This window comes from Nematolebias whitei, chromosome 5 (assembly GCF_014905685.2).
Source record: "Nematolebias whitei isolate Nwh7 chromosome 5, NemWhi1, whole genome shotgun sequence".
NCBI classification, from domain to species: domain Eukaryota; kingdom Metazoa; phylum Chordata; class Actinopteri; order Cyprinodontiformes; family Rivulidae; genus Nematolebias; species Nematolebias whitei.
The window spans coordinates 37,445,348-37,458,272 of NC_056502.1; the positions used below are offsets into that span (position 1 = coordinate 37,445,348).

The window sequence follows — 12,925 nt, forward strand, 5'->3', positions numbered from 1 at the left end:
CCAAATTTTGTTGTATTTAGTTGCAATGTAAACATATAATATGACACTGAACGCAAATTCTTCTAGTCTGAACACAAAAATGTCTACAACTAAGACATAAATTGTCTTAAGATTTGATGCAGTTGTATTTGAAAGTCATCACCATCATATATTTTGGCTGTGGAAGATGTGATTTTAAAACTTGTACCATTTACTAATATTGTCAACTCTGTTAGAAAAATATTTCCTGGACCACAGAATGGATTTTATTGAAACTCTCAGAAAGTAATTATGGCTTGGATTTTAACAACTGGTTAACTTTTGGAGATGATCCAATTCCAGATGACCTCTGCATCCAACTGGAATTAGGGAACACACAATGGCCACCTCGAATCCAGTTTTAAAGATATTTAGCTAAAATGTAGTGTGATAGTAGCTGAGATCCATCCACTCTAAAAGCTAACAGTGCAACGTGTTTGCTTAAATCTCTGCTAATAATCATTAAAGTCAACACTGTCTGTCGTCTTAACAGAATATCTCATAAACGTGTAAATAGATTAGAATGAAACTCTCAGAAAGTAACGACTGGATACACAACTGTAATTTGTTAACTTTTGAAGTCAGCCCACTTCAAGGTAGATGCCATAGCTAAGTGTGATGGAAACTGAGTCGTTCTACTTTGAACACAAATCTCACAAGATCGCAACAGAGTGCGCCAAACACCATTTACAAGATTTGACCGAATCGGCTCCTTCTTACATCATCGTAAGAAATGTTTTATGTTTTAAAACAGCAGATAATATACATGTACATTCCTTCAAGTCTTGCTAGCCCATTAATGTTTTAACTTTTGTCATCTGCACGTAAAAATGTTGCTCACCGTGCATAACTTAATGTTTTTTGGGGGGGGGGGGGGTTTTTGCTGTCACAGATTTGTAATTCATGTTAAACTCCAGTTCTCTCTTTTATTCTTGTCATTTTGTTTTGCTGTCACAAACAAAAATATTAACACAAGAATTTTTTGACTTCTCTTTCGCGGTCTTGTCACATGTTCATGTGTGTGTTCACGTGGTGCAATGAGCCTGCGAGGAAACAGTTCGCCTAACAGAAGCTCTGAATGTACTATTGTTTCTATCGTCTGGAAGATTTGTTCCTCCTGGAGACCAAGTGAGGATCATGATCCAGTCGGAGGGCTGCAGCGGGACGTCTGATGAGGTCACCACTCTGGAGCATGTGCAGGTAAGTTTTCCATCACCCACCAGCAAACGGTGAAGGCAGGCAGTAATGTTTTTGACCGTATGTGTGGTTAGTAAATACTTTAAGAATAGCAGAACAAATCAGTATTCTCAGAAACTCGATAATTGACATATACTGTATTTAAAAGTAATTAACTTTTGGAGTCAACCTGAAGCAAGATGGCTGCCTCAGCTAATCAACGTTAGAAAATGCAAAATTGACTCAAACTCAGTCTGTTTTACAAACGTTGAGCAGAAATATGTTGTTTCTAGCTGACAGTCATTCCTAATATTTGAGGGCTACACAATGAGCGACATGCTTGCTTTAAATTTAACTGTCTGAGTCAACCCTGTTTGTCTGTTAGCAAAATATCCCGTGAACCACTGCACATATTTTAAGGACATTTTTAAAAAGTTAATATTGGATACACACCTACAAATGATTACCATTGAAGTCAGCCCAAATCAAGATGGCTGCCACTGGTAATTCACCTTAGCCAACATGTAAATGGATATAACTTAGTCATTGTTGCAGATTTTGACCCATCATTTGGTGTAGTATGAGAGCCATATTAAATACATAATATGAGTACTAAAAAAAATTGGGGAGATCTTGCAATATTGTGGGAGTTTGAGCAAAAAAGTTATTTTTAAGATTTGACTCAAATCGCTTTGACTCTATTTCTTCACATAAAATGGATTTAAATACTTGTTTTTTTTTGTTCCTTTGGTCATTTGTTTGCATAAACCACTACAAAGTGTATTTGATCTAGAAAATTAGAAATAATAATAATAATCTCCAATCTGTGTTACAGTTTTTTTTTTTTTTTTTTAGTAAATGCAGCGATTCTGTTTCTTACCAGTCATTGAAAAATAAAAGTGAAATCTAGTGTGAAGTTACCTTAAACTAGTTTGCATCTCATAAACCCCAGAAACCAGCTGGTCCGACTCGTTTCAGCTCCTGGCTGAGGCGCAGCTTGTTGTTCAGAGTAAACGTAAAGGAGTTGAAGACAAACCTGTGAAGTTTAGAGGGGCGAACACGTCGACGTTATTTATTTTTGACCGAGACGAAATACCTGCTCTCCTTATCTCGCCTTCAAGCTTCGATAGACTTAACCTGATGCAGCTCCTGCGATACGATCAGAGATAAGATCACCCTTTTTATCTAACTTTCAGCAAGAAATTAAATTATTTTAAAGTTTTCTCTGAAAACACTGAACGCTGTTTGTCCTAAGCTGCTTTGTTTTGTTGCAGAGCTTTGTTTTCAGCCTTTCAGTGTTCCTGTTGCACCTGAAAACATACAAATCTCACAAAAGTGCTTTCCAAACTTAACTTCTGCGAGCGTGCGAGAAGGCTTGAGGATGTCGTACAAATTGTTTCCGAGTTTCTCTGTCATGCGCCGTATCTGAGAACAGAAGATAAAAACGGATCCCTCTGCGACGTCTAACGTGTTGGCAGTGTCGTTTGCAGAAAATGGCAAACCCGTGTTTTCCTGAGCACGGTCGCATACATGTAAATGTGTTCATGTCTGATTGTGGCAGCAGGCATGCGTGTGTTCGTGCACGTTCGGAGTCGCCTGTGTTTGTGAGTTTGTGTACTTGTGAACGAGCGAGCAGCAAGAGAGAGAGAGAGAGAGAGGGAAAGGGAGTGTGTCAGCATGTAAATTGAAAAGGCTTCATCTTTGTGGCTCTGCTCCCTGGCAGAAAGCGTGGGTCAGGCCATCGCTGCGAGGTGTGATTGATGGACGTGTTGCCGTGGTAACGTGCCGTAAACTGGAGCAGGCTGTCAGTCTTTTTGCAGCTTGGCGGCTTTCTCTGCTATGTGCCATTGTCACACCAGATGTGCTGCTTGTGATGAACAGGGACAGGGAGGGTGTTGGGTGCTGGTGGGGAGGGTGGGGAGGCCAAGGGGGGTATGAGTTTATCTAAATCATTTAGCTAATGTTCCTCTCAGCCAGTTTGGTTGGCGTCTTCTTTCTCTCCTGCTCTCCTTACATGCTTCTTCTTTGTGCACATCATTGCCACATCTGTCATGTTCAGAACCTCCGATGAAACCGAACTGATTCAGATGGAACCTGAGGGACGGTGTGTTCGTTAGATTTACCTTTCTGCGTGTCCAAAGCTGATCTGGAGGGTTTGATGAGAAGGAAACTCTTTTCTTTGTTCACCCATGCTTTAAATGATCCCTAAATCAGAACCGGAGCTTGTAATTTTTACAGACATGCTGGTTTTGTTACTGAGACTGAATAACAAAGATTCTAGTCAGGTTCATGTTGTTCTGTTGAAGATGGGGGATTAGTCTGGTCATGTAGTGAGGTAAACAAACCTAATCCATAGTTGTGTGTGATCTGTTATTGCTTTTGAAGCAATGATTTATTTAAAGCTCATATTTTTACATTTTGTTTTGTTTCGACAAACAGAAAAAGGTGGACAGGTGCTCATGCTGGGTTGGGGGTGCAGCTCTGCCTCAAGTGGAGAAAGTCAAATAACTGGGAATTTAGTTAACAAGATGTTTCAACAAACTGAGTCCTTGTCTCATCATTGGGAGCATTGTTCCAGTGTGTGGAGGCGAAGAAGGAGTTGAGACAAAGGCAAAAAGTTTACAACTCTATCCATGAGTCACCCCTCACCTGTGGTCGTACGAGTGCATTTTGACTGAATGAACAAGATCGTGGATACAAGCAGCTGAACTGAGCATCCTCTGAAGGGTGGCTGCGCTCAGCCTGAGAGATGGAGTAAGGAGCTCCATCATCCTGGGGGGAGCTCAGAGTAGAGCCACTACTCCTCTTCCTCAAATGGAATCAGCTGACAATGTTTTAGCATGTGATTAAGATGCATCTCTCAGGTTTTTACAACACGTTAGAGGATAAACACATGTCGTGTGAATAAACCGAGCAGAAGCAGACATGCCCTCTTTAATTTAATAATTAAAAAAAAAATCCATATTAAGTTGTCAGGTTTGTGGTAGGAGGAGTGGTGGCCCCTGGATTGACATCATCAAATATGTGGGTGGGTTAAGGTGTCTGCCTCCACCTTGATTTGCCTCACTCTGGGCCCTTGATCAAGACCCCCTCCTGCTCCCTCGCACAGCCTAGATAGCAGCGCTCTGCTCCACACAGAGGGCTGTGGTAGCTCGGTGGGCTGTGGTTGCATCAGGAAGGGTATCCGGCATAAAACCTATTGCAAAGTCTTCACACTAGTCTGCAAGTTAGTTTGTGGTGGTGAACCCTGAGGAAGGGAGCTATTGAAAGTAGAAGAAAGAAAGTTGTCAGGTTTGATATTATAGCCGCATTAAACTATCTAAAAATAATGTATAATAATAATAATGTAGACTAGCTTTGGTACGTATGGATGGAGCAGATGTGATGTAACGCACAGATTTGTAAAATCCAATTTTCGAAATTACTCTATTTTTTAATGTCAGAGCAACTTGTTTATGATGAATCTGAAAGAAAATTTTAGCATCTACCAAATACTTTTTAAACATTTAATCTTCAATCTTTTTCAGCTTTTCTCTCTTCAGGAGTGTCCACAGCGAGTCATCCTCCTCCATCTCACCCTGTCCTCTGCATCCTCTGTCCTCACTCCATCCACCTACATGTCCTCTATAACTACATCCTCTTTTTCTTTTTCCTGGCAGCTGCATTTCTAACATCCTTCTACCAATATACCCACTGTCCCTCCTCTGGACATGTCCAAACCACTGTCCCGCCTCTGGACATGTCCAAACCACTGTCCCTCCTCTGGACATTTCCAAATAATCTCAGTCTGGCTTCTTTAACTTTATCTCCCAGTTGTTCAACCTGTGCTGTACCTCTGATGATCTCATTCCTAATCTTATCCATCCTTGTCACTCCTAAGGAGAACCTCAACGTCTTCATTTCTGTCACTTCCAGCTCTGTCTCCTGTCTTTTTGTACATGTCTCTGTCTCCAGACCATACAGCACAGCTGGTCTCACCACTGTCTTGTAAACTTTTCCTTTGACCTTTGCTGACACCCTTTTGTCACAAATCACTCGTGAAACTTTTCTCCATCCATTCCCTCCTGCTTGGACTCACTTCTTCACCTCTTTACCACACACCCCATTTTCCTGGACAGTGGACCTCAAGCATTTGAAGTCCTGCACCTTTGTGACCTCGGCTCCTTGTAGCCTCACTGTTCCACCAGCCTCCCTCTCATTAACACACATAAATGAGTCAGCTGCCTTACTATGGCTGACTTTCATTCCTCTTCTTTCAAGTGCATACCTCCACCTCTCCAAGTTCTCTTTCACCTGTTCCTTGTTCTCACCACAGATCTATCTATGAAACTATATGTCACTCCAGAACTTCTCACCACTGTCTTGCTATCCTCATACATGTCCAATACCAGTCTAACATACTTCTCTGCCATTCCAGATTTCCTCATAGCACTTCTCCTCCCTCGGCACCCTCTCATATGCTTTTTCTAAATACACAAAGACACAATGGAGTTCTTTCTGATCTTCTATGTACTTTTCCATCCTCAAAGCAAAGATGGCATCTGTGGTGCTCTTTCTCAGCATGAAACCATACTGCTGCTCACAGTCACCTCTCATCTAAGTCTTGCTTCCACAACTCTCTCCCAGATCTTCATTGTGTGACTTATCAACTTTATTCCCCTGTAGTTGCTACAACTCTGTACACTGTAAACTATAATAAACTGTCTCAAAACATAAAGGCCTGGAGAAGTTTCAACTTTCTTCATGTCACTAAAAAACATGACTGAAGTCAACCTATTTAGGTAATTTGACCTTTGTGAAAGGATTTTTGGCCTCTTAAACATCCCTTGTTTTGTTTTCTGTGTTACTTTGAAATGTATATATCAAAGTATAATTAACATAACTTAGTTTAAAACAAAACTACTGCTGACCTTAAACTAAGATAACTACAAACCGGATTCCAAAAAAGTTGGGACACTAAACAAATTGTGAATAAAAACTGAATGCAATGATATGGAGATGGCAAATGTCAATATTTTATTCGTAATATAACATAGATGACAGATCAAAAGTTTAATCTGAGTAAATGTAACATTTTAAAGGAAAAATATGTTGATTCAAAATTTCACAGTGTCAACAAATCCCAAAAAAGTTGGGACAAGTAGCAATAAGTGGCTAGAAAAAGGAAAGTGAGCATATAACGAACAGCTGGAAGACCAATTAACACTAATTAGGTCAATTGACAACATGATTGGGTATAAAAAGAGCTTCTCAGAGTGTCAGTGTCTCTCAGAAGCCAAGATGGTCAGAGGATCACCAATTCCACCATTGTTGCGCAGAAAGATAGTGCAGCAATACCAGAATGGTGTTACCCAGCGTAAAATAGAAAATACTTTTAAGTTATCATCATCAACCGTGCATAACATCATCAAAAGATTCAGAGAATCTGGAACAATCGCTGTGCGTAAGGGTCAAGGCCGTAAAACTCTACTGGATGCTCGTGATCTCCAGGCCCTTAAACATCACTGCACCTCAAACAGGAATGCCACTGTCAAGGAAATAACAGAATGGGCTCAGGAATACTTCCAGAAAGCATTGTCAGTGAACACAATCCACCGTGCCATCCGCCGTTGCCAGCTGAAACTCTACATTGCAAAGAGGAAGCCATTTCTTAGCAAGCTCCACAAGCTCAGACATTTGTACTGGCCCAGGGGTCATTTAAAATGGAGTGTGGTAAAATGGAGGACTGTTCTGTGGTCAGATGTGTCACGATTTGAAGTTCTTTATGGAACACTGGGACGCCATGTCATCCGGACCAGAGAGGACAAGGATAGCCCAAGTTGTTATCAACGCTCCGTTCAGAAGCCTGCATCACTGATGGTATGGGGTTGCATGAGCGCTTGTGGCATGGGCAGCTTGCATGTCTGGAAAGGCACCATTAATGCAGAGAACTATGTTCAGGTTCTAGAACAACATATGCTCCCATCTAGACGTCATCTCTTTCAGGGAAGACTGCATTTTTCAACACGATAATGCCAGACCACATTCTGCAGCAATCACAACATCATGGCTACGTAGGAGAAGGATCCGGGTACTGAAATGGCCAGCCTGCAGTCCAGATCTTTCACCTATAGAGAACATTTGGCGCATCATAAAGAGGAAGGTGCGACAAAGAAGGCCCAAGACGATTGAACAGTTAGAGGCCTGTATTAGACATGAATGGGAGAGCATTCCTATTTCTAAACTTGAGAAACTGGTCTCCTCTGTCCCCAGACGTCTGTTGAGTGTTGTAAGAAGAAGGGGGGATGCCACACAGTGGTAAAAATGGACTTGTCCCAACTTTTTTGGGATTTGTTGACGCCATGAAATTTGGAAACAACAGATTTTTCCCTTAAAATGATACATTCTTTCAGTTTAAACTTTTGATCTGTGATTTGAGTTCTATTCTGAATAAAATATTAGATGTTGGCACCTCCACATCATTGCATTCAGTTTTTATTCACAATTTGTTTAGTGTCCCAACTTTTTTGGAATCCGGTTTGTAATAACATGAGAGCATCAATTTAATTTTGATAATAATAATTTTAATTTTGCAAGTTTAGGCCACTTTAAACTCAGCTGTTTTTCTGAGATTCATTTATTATTTTAAACAGTTTATTGTCACACGTCTGATTAGTGTAATCGCACAGATCAGATGAAAAGTTGTGTACTGACAAAAGACAACTGGATTTTTTCCCACTGTTTCTTCTCCTTCTTATCCCCTCTAAAACCAGTTCTTTGTTCACACGTCTCCGCTCTCTCTTGTCTTGCCACCTGTTTCTCATCAGGTGAGAGTGAGTATTAACGCAGTGTGTCGCGGTGACCTCTCCATAAGTCTGGAGTCTCCAGGTGGCACGGTGTCTTTGCTGTTGGACACACGACCCAATGATGCCTCCGCTGCGGGCCTGAAGAATTGGACCCTGATGACGGTGCACTGCTGGGGGGAGCAGCCTCGAGGCCTGTGGATCCTCAAGGTCAGAGAAAAATATGGTGACCATCAGGTTTACTGTTGCATGTGTGCATTGTGTCAGTTTGGTCATATTAGCTGTTTAGTAATGAACAACTTTTAAAATGTTACTTTATTGCTATATTTGTTAGCAAGAGGTGTTTCACCTCAGTCCTGCTGCCCTGTGCAGCCACCATCTTTGTCTTCTTAGTAGTTACTTTTATATTTTTGTGTTATTTATAATTGGTAGGAAAAACTTAAATATAAGGGTCATTGTGTTTAAGTGTACATTTACTATTTTTATGTACCTTTCCAATGATTTTTCTGTGTCAACTAGCAGCTCACTTTGGGGATAAAATGTGCCAAAAAATGCTTTTTGCAGTAATAAATAAAGCTGCAATGTACATTTATTACTGCTCTACTACTGTTTCTATCCATTTTTTTTAATTTCTCCCATAATTTAGGAATAACTCATGCCAAAAATACGTTAAAGTGTTGCTTGTTTGGAAATGGTGTGTTATGACTATTAGTGGGCAGTACATTGTATGGTGTAGACAGAATCAAAATCAGAATCAGAATAAACTTTATTGGCATTGCACCGAGATACAACGCAAATATGTACAGTCGTCCGAAACATGGGCGGAGTGCACGAAGCTGCGGCTATAAATAGCACGGCCTTCTTATTCTTATTCAGAATAATATTTTGCTTAGATGAGAAAAGGGAAGAAAACATGAGGAGAGACAGTAGAAAAAAAGATCTCTCACACCGTGTCCTAGACAGGGAACGATTTGAGGCATCAAAAAAAAAAAACTACCACAGCAAAGCAACATCAATAGACGTGATACATGAACATATAGACCGGTGAAGACATTGAATTTTGATGGGAAAGTCATAGCATAGTCCAGAGCCCCCCTCTGCGCCATTGTCCAGATAAGAGGTGTTATTTGTCACCAGCTTGGTTGAGGTTCTGTCACATGTCCATGGCCTTGGAGAAGGGTGAGGAGACAGACAAAGCATCTTTGTTGTTTTCAAAACATTCCAGGAGGAGTTGAGATACTGTAAGTCCAGCATCAAGGCCACAGTTTGGGTCAGGCAGAACTCGTGAATTGTTGTTTCTGCCTTTTTAAAGTCTCGCTGGTATGTATTCCTCTGATGTAACTTCAAAATAGCTGAATTGATCCTTTACGCCAAAAGTCGAGCTCACAGCTTCTCCAAGATTTTTCCCACCGTTCATGGGTGCTGCCAGAAAGTTCACAGTCCTGATAACAGCTGCTCCAGCTCCCTGCTGCAGCTCTCCAAATTCAGTCTGAGTGCTGTCGAGTTTCGGCACATCCACACAAATTTATAGACAATCCAGAATTCACCAGCCAAAAATTCACAGCAAAAAAAAAAAAAAAAAACAGTTGTCACCATGAATCCAATTTGTTTCCATCGAGGTAAGAGGGTCCTCCTTATGCCTTGACTCCTGTCAGGAGAAGTTGATAAATTTTGTTGCGAGACCAGCTGATCCTTCAAATTAAGCAGTATGCAGGGGGAAAAATAGGCTTTTTAAGGGTACAAAGTTGCAACATAAAGGATTTTGGCAAACGAGTGAGCTGTTTTTGAAGATGTATAGCTCAGGTAGAACAAAGTCCATGCTCAATAATCCAGGTATAAAATCCAACATTTTTCAGTCAGGTCATCTGGACAGTTTCTTTTTTTTTGAGCTGAAACCTTTCGCCTTCGATCCGGAAGGCTTCATCAGTCAAGGAAACACAACAAAACTGATTCTTCCTCCAACAGCTTACTCCAAAGTGGAACAAACCAGTTCTGCTTGTGATTAGATGGTCTCTTTGGTACGCCCCTCCTCCATTGCCGGCTCTCTTCATTGTTCCACTTTGGAGTAAGCTGTTGGAGGAAGAATCAGTTTTGTTGTGTGTTTTCTTGACTGATGAAGCCTTCCGGATCGAAGGTGAAATGTTTCTGCACAAAAAAAAAGAAACTGTCCTGATGAACTGATAGCTCAGGTAGAGTTCACAATATTTTCTTACTTGCACACAAAACATTTTTTGCATTGAGTAAAAATTAGCACAAAAAAATGAAGAGGAGACAAATGAGCAACAAATAAAAAGAGAAGTTGCTCTATGGAGTTTGTGGAAACAGCAATTAAAATGATTTTATTTTACATGGCAATAATAAATAAAATTGTGGCCAATTGTCTGCATCAGGGTGATTGTCTGCTGTGGCGTACGCCACCCGATTCTCAAAACAACCGTCAACGAGTGAGTGAGCGAAAAGGCATTAATTGCAGGAAATGACATCACATTGTTCACATTAGTGTAAAAAAGAGAAGAAAATAAACAATTAACCAAACTAACGGGGTAAAATCTATCCCTGAATCTAGAGCATGTGTCTTTCAGTCAAACAATCCAAACGGTTTGACTATGAAGTAGTTTTTCAGAGACTCTTTTAAGTTTCAGTCAACATGGACCATCATTGTGTCTTGTTGTTTCTTAATCTAATGCTGTTACATAACTCTGCTGTTTAGTGATACACAGAACAGGAGTGCATGCCACGGAAGACAAACCTGATTTGAAGTTGTGGTTGCAACTTGTTGCACAAACTTTTTGTTTCTTCGGAGAGATCACACAACCAAACTTCCATTCACTCCCATTGTATCTGATCAACATTTCTCCTGAAAATTGGCTTTCCCACTCGTCATATCTCGCACATAAAACACGGCAGGTGCAGAGACTTTAACATGTATGACAGGTAGATGTTTCTGCCACTTAGAGTTCAGGGTTTGTTTTTTCCTACACAATTTACAGTTTTCACAGTGGATGATCTTTATTCTGCACTTTTGTGTGACTATTTTGTTAAAAGTGCTGTCAGGAGGTGAGAGCTGTAGGTGTGTGGTTACCATGGTGACCTTAATGAGCCACTGCCTTCAGCTTTAATGTGTCTTTTCATCTTAGGTCTATTTCTTTTTATACAGTTTTTATACGTCAAATGATTGACATTTTGTCAACTTATATTATCACAAAAGGAAGAACTAAATTACTTTTGGGCAAAAGAGAAGAAAGTTGATGAATGTCATAATTTTGGTTTTTAGGACCCTTCACATTATCTTTTATTCTCTCATTTTTACACACTCTCCTATAGAGACCATGTTCCACATACCTTTTCTCTTGATATAGAACTGATTTTCTCTGCTTCACGTCGTCTTTTCCCAGTTTATAGAAGTTTAAAAATAGCCCGGCACAGCACAGCATGGCACAGCTCAGCTCGGTTCAGTTCATTTTGCAATAGCAAAGTGAATCATCCTCTACTTTCATCTTCGAGCGTCAGCCAAGCATGGCAATCTTCATTTTCCTTCCCGCACTCTTCTTTTCCTTTTTATTTTTTGACTCCCGTAGATGTGCCGATGTCTGATATGGAGGAAGTAGCTAAAATGGAAGGGAAATTAAGACTGGAAGGTTAAGTAACCTTGGCTGAGTTTTGACAGACACAATGCTGCAGACGTCTGATTACACTCCATGCCCACAGACTGTTGCCTGCTCAGGTCATTTACTGTATGTGAGTGGGTGGGAGCAGTGGAGTCGGGGTGAGTGGGGGGCTGTGTAAGTATGTGTTTTTGTGCATGTGCAAATAGGCATCAGTCCTTGTAAACAGTTGAAGGTTTCTAAGGAAAAAGCTGTGAAGATGAAAGACAACAACCCCCTATCCTCTCTCACCTCACTCCTCCTGCAGCACTCACACACACACACACACACACACACACACACACACACTTCCTTTCTAACGCTGCCTTTTTGTCATTGTGCTTCTCCCACGTCCTTGCGTAGATTTACTGTCCCCTCAGTGACCAATTACCAGCACCCAGTGTGTTGCAGGGACTGGGAACGCCACACCGTGAGCCACAAAACGGCGTCACTGCTCATTACCTGAGGGGCCAAGAAGAGTCGCTGCAACAATCGCAAAGCATAAAATAACATTCTCAATGGATTATCATACATGGACGTTGAAACATGGATGTAGAACAGCATCAAAAACTCAAAATTACACTTTTGAAAGAAATAAATCTTTGCTATGTTTTAGTCGTTTTTGGATTAGAAGACTTCAGCTTTTTTTTATTATGTTTTAGTTTGTTACAAGGACTCATTTTCAAGAGAGACCTCTTTTAGACAAAACATATACAGTAAAGTACAGACAAACAATATACAATGATAAAAAGCTATTAAAATAAAAAATTGTGTTATAAAAACAATACAGTGTCATACAAAACTATGTAAAATACTAAAATCAAGAACATATTTGCTCAGATTTTTCTAATGACCTTATCAAATGTTTAAAAGCCCTCAAAGAAATCACAGTGGACAGTGACTGCGAAAGTGTGACAGTGCAACAGTGTGACAGTGCAACAGTGTGACAGTGTGACAGTGTGACAGTGTGACAGTGTAACAGTGTGACAGTGTAACAGTGTAACAGTGTGACAGTGTAACAGTGTGACAATGTGACAGTGTAATAGTGTGACAGTGTAATAGTGTGACAGTGTAACAGTGTGACAGTGTAACAATGTGACAGTGTAATAGTGTAATATTGTGACAGTGTAACAGTGTGACAGTGAGACAGTGTGACAGTGTGACAGTGTAACATTATGACAGTGTGACAGTGTAATAGTGTAACATTATGACAGTGTAACAGTGTAACAGTATAACAGTGTGACAGTGAGACAGTTTGACAGTGTGACAGTGTAACAATGTGACAGTGTAATAGTGTAACATTGT

The 12,925-nt window shown here is 40.5% G+C and overlaps 1 protein-coding gene across 1 annotated transcript in view; it reads left to right on the plus strand.

Annotated features, from left to right (window-relative positions):
• The window catches only part of LOC119410401 (proprotein convertase subtilisin/kexin type 6-like), a 300,210-nt gene that overhangs the window by 263,448 nt on the left and 23,837 nt on the right, over window positions 1-12,925 (plus strand). The window contains exons 14-15 of the mRNA XM_037677312.1: window positions 1,125-1,218; window positions 8,001-8,186. Of these exons, the coding sequence (XP_037533240.1) occupies window positions 1,125-1,218; window positions 8,001-8,186 (280 nt within the window). The remainder of the gene's footprint in view (window positions 1-1,124; window positions 1,219-8,000; window positions 8,187-12,925) is intronic.